At 40.6% G+C, this 4,019-nt stretch overlaps 1 protein-coding gene across 1 annotated transcript in view; it reads right to left on the bottom strand.

The window, feature by feature from the left end:
* Positions 1-466: 466 nt before the first annotated feature.
* Positions 467-4,019, bottom strand: part of Rbm44 (RNA binding motif protein 44) — a 19,490-nt gene continuing 15,937 nt past the window's right edge. The window contains exons 12-14 of the mRNA XM_021199356.1: positions 2,491-2,779; positions 709-854; positions 467-590 (exon numbers count right to left, since the gene is read on the bottom strand). Coding sequence (XP_021055015.1) covers positions 467-590; positions 709-854; positions 2,491-2,779 — 559 coding nt within the window. The remainder of the gene's footprint in view (positions 591-708; positions 855-2,490; positions 2,780-4,019) is intronic.

The following is a 4,019-nucleotide window of genomic DNA, read 5'->3' as shown; positions in this document are numbered from 1 at the left end:
CATTTGAAAATATCCTTGTTGAGTTCACAAGACTCTACGTGCCTAGGAGCAGTGTGTCTAGAAGGGTCTCTGAATTCCTAGTTGCTGACTAGCTAACATGGGTAACTGGGGGCAGGGGTAGGCCTTTGAAGGATGCAGGCTGGGTCTTTGTGTTTGCTTCTCTGCTTCATGGTCTGGCTGTCACATAAGGAACTTATCTATACACACCTGTCACCATGGAGCCTTTCTGCCATGTCATCTCCACCAGGATGCACTATACTCGCAGAAAACAGAAGCTGAAGCAACCTTCCCTCTTATAGATTCTGGCTTTAAATTAACAGTTATCATGGTATACTTGTTGTAAAATGGAATATTTTACTATTGTATTACCATTTTAACTTAAGATCAACTATTTTATATAAGAAATGAAAATCTTTAATATTTAAGTATAAAAACATATGATTACATTACCTCTATATTGCTTCATTTATTTCAAAGCAGAGTCTCTCAGAAAAGATGAAGCCATTTTTACAATGGTATTGATGGACAAACCATTCAGAAAACCCTTGTGATTTAGCTTCACTTCCTGAAGAGCCTCTATAATGTGGTCTCTATCCAGGAGAAACACAGACATAAGCAATTCTGCCTCTAAAACAATCGTGTGTCAGAAGTTCTGAACACTACATTCTATAGCCAAGCATATCATTCAACTCCAGCTTTAGTTAGTACCTGCTGACATCTGGATGCAGTTCAGCCAGTCTCTTCATGATCTTGGTAAAACTACGAAGATTCAATGTATTTGGGGGTATGAACTGAAAAGGTGTCTCAGGTAATAACTGACCAGATTTCACCTGGTTACAATTTTTCTTGACAGCCTATACAAATGAGATAAATGTTGAAAATATGAGCCAAAGAAGAGTATAAGAAACTTCCTGAGAGGTGAGAGAACTAAACTGCGTATATCAAAGGTGGTAACAGGAGCTGCTTTATCTACACTTGCAGCCAGAGCATGCAGCATACTGTCTTTACACTGTCCTCTACCAACCCTAACGCCCATAGCTGACAGGACCAGAGATGGTTCTCTCAGACTAAGGAGTACTGGGCTCACAGGTCAGGCCAAACCAGCTTCCTGCCTATGGAACTAGAATGTAAGAGTAAACAAGTTCAGTCAAATAACCAGAGCGTGGCTGGAAGTGCTACAGCTAGAGTCATGTGAAGTGCAGGAATGCAAAAATGAGCACAGAAAACCCACATGAAGAGACAGAGGGGGAGCTGCCAAATGCAGCAGCAACGTCCATGCGTACTGTAGCGAGAGGATTGTGGTTCCCAAAGAGGTAGCTCAGCACCCCCATATATTCCATTTCCTCCTTTCCTATCATGACCCCTAAACATCCCTAAATAGGAAGTGTCAGTGAAGTGAAGACAGGGTTCTGAAGGACTGTCAGGTGCTCAAGGGCAGCAGAAGAGAAAAGACCAACAGCAGGCGATGATGCTGACACTGTTGACAATGGATACAACAGTTAAAGCGACCTTTTAGAGAATGAAGTCAGACTACAGGACAATCGATGAAGACAATGAATATAAGCTGCTTCACAGAGAACCTTGATGATGAAAACACAGGCCAAGTAATGGCTAAGTTCAAAGGAATGCAAGTGTAGTCCTATGGGGTTAGGAAGGGTTGGGGTACCTAGTAGCAGAGAAAGGTCTAAGTGGACACTCAGCAACAGCATCTAGCAGGCATCAGATGGCAGGCTCAGGAGGGCTGGATGGAGGACAGTGGACACACATGCAAGCATCACACAAGAGAGTGGTTTGGAAGTGAGGGGACTGTTCTCTGACTTTAGTGGTAAGTGCCTGTGTCTGGTCATGAACACCAAGAGTGAATTTTATTGCATGTAAAAAAATAATGGACTGCCCACTGGACAGCAGACATTTTGTTGAGTAAAACTGTCACATATCAGGATTTAAAACTACAGTGGGGTGAAGATGAGGGCTATGAAAATGAAATAACCATGTCTTATAGTTTGGAGAAATATGAGGTAAAGCTACTGTAAAACATATCTATCTATCTATCTATCTATCTATCTATCTATCTATCTATCTATCTATCTATAAAGCAGGGTGGTAGTGGTGCACGCCTTTACTCCCAGCACTTGGGAGGCAGAGACAGGTTGATTTGAGGCCAGCCTGGTCTACAGAGTGAGTTCCTGGGCAGTGAGTTCCTGAGTATGTGTGTATGTGTATGTGTGTGTGTATATATATATACACACACACATACACATACATACTATATATATATTATACACACATACATACACACACACTGATGAATGAATGACTTCTAGAGAGGTACTTTTCAAGAGTAAAGAGACAAGGACTATGGGAGATGGCAGGAAACCCAGCAAGAACGGCCTTCCTGACCGTTGTGCCAGCACAAGGACTACTTGTTACCACGGCATTCCAGCAGCGTGGCACACCCACGACCACTGCTCATCCATGAGGAACACTAACCTGGTCCAAGGGAGGAAGCTCACTGTCTTGCTCAGACTCCAGCTGCCTTGATCTCGCTCTGGGCAGTCTACGAGTAGAAGAGGCGGGGGTGGCATCTTCATTGGTATTTTTCTCCAAATGATTCATACTAGTGCTATTGCCAGTTGTGGACAGAGGTGGTGGTGGTGTGTACTCTCCAGGGATTTTCACAAGCCGCACATTCACGGATTTTCCATTGATTTTGACTCCATTCATTTCCTTCACAGCCCTCTTTGCATTACTGTTTTTTGCAAAAGCAAGAGATGCATATCTAAAGCATGAGGGCAGAGGAGCAGGTTCTTTGTTAATGAGCAACTTCAGCTTCCTCTTCTAAACACTAAGATGGCTTTCACAAGATCAGCTAGCTGCTCTTCAAAGGTTCTTAAACTTGCTTGGGATAAGTAGGTGTTGTTTGTTATTGTTTTTGATTTTTTTAAAAAAAGATTTATTTATTATATGTAAGTACACTGTAGCTGTCTTCAGACACTCCAGAAGAGAGAGTCAGATCTTGTTAAGGATGGTTGTGATCCACCATGTGGTTGCTGGGATTTGAACTCTGCACCTTTGGAAGAGCAGTCGGGTGCTCTTACCCACTGAGCCATCTCACCAGCCCTTGATTTTTTGAGACAGGGTCTCTTTAGTTCTTCAAACTTGCTAAGTAGACCAGGCTGGCCTTGAACTCAGTGATTCACCTGCCTCTGTCTCTCAAAGGCTGGTATTAAAGGTGTGCACCAACAAATAAGTGTTTATTCAGGATAACTGAATACAGAATAAATCAAAGGGGAAATAGGACAACCAGTAATAATTATGATTTATTACTTTAATTGCAAACACACACAGCTCTGAGGCTTAGGGCCAAGTGGCTATACATTCTAAAATTTAAAGTCAATTTTTATGCACAAATATAAACTCTAGAAGGCTCAAAGGCTTCAATGTTAAAGACAAAATTTGAAAATATTTAGCAGAATATAAGAAAACACATTTATAGTCAGTAGAGAGAAAATAATGTAGATAAAAGTTAAGATAATCTAATCAGAATTTTATCATGTAATTGAAAAAGCTGGGCCAGAACAATCCCTGTTAAGCCAACAGCTCTAGTGTTAAAATAGCCTTATATTTTTTATTTAAGTGTATTTTCTAAATTTATACACAGAATAAATATTTTAAAGAAAAAAATCACAATTTTTTAAGGGTTCAGGTAAGATATTTAAAAAAAAGAGGGAAGACACGAAGGAGAGTACTTCTAAGGACTCAACCCTAGTCTAACCTGAGAAAAATACATTAACATCCTATCAATGTGCCATATACAGTCTATGAGACACAATTTCAAAAATTAGTGTCTATTTTTACAAATTTAAAATCCAAACTACAAGCAATTCCCTCTTAATGCCTTGCCCTCTGAAATCAATAGCTATCATTTCTATGACAGAGCAGCATAGTGCATCCATGAAGTAATTACCATTGTTAACTGGATTCTGTACCCTCTCTCTCTCTCTCTCTCTCTCTCTCTC

This window comes from Mus pahari, chromosome 5 (assembly GCF_900095145.1).
Source record: "Mus pahari chromosome 5, PAHARI_EIJ_v1.1, whole genome shotgun sequence".
NCBI lineage: Eukaryota > Metazoa > Chordata > Mammalia > Rodentia > Muridae > Mus > Mus pahari.
This window is presented reverse-complemented; position numbering and strand designations above follow the sequence as displayed.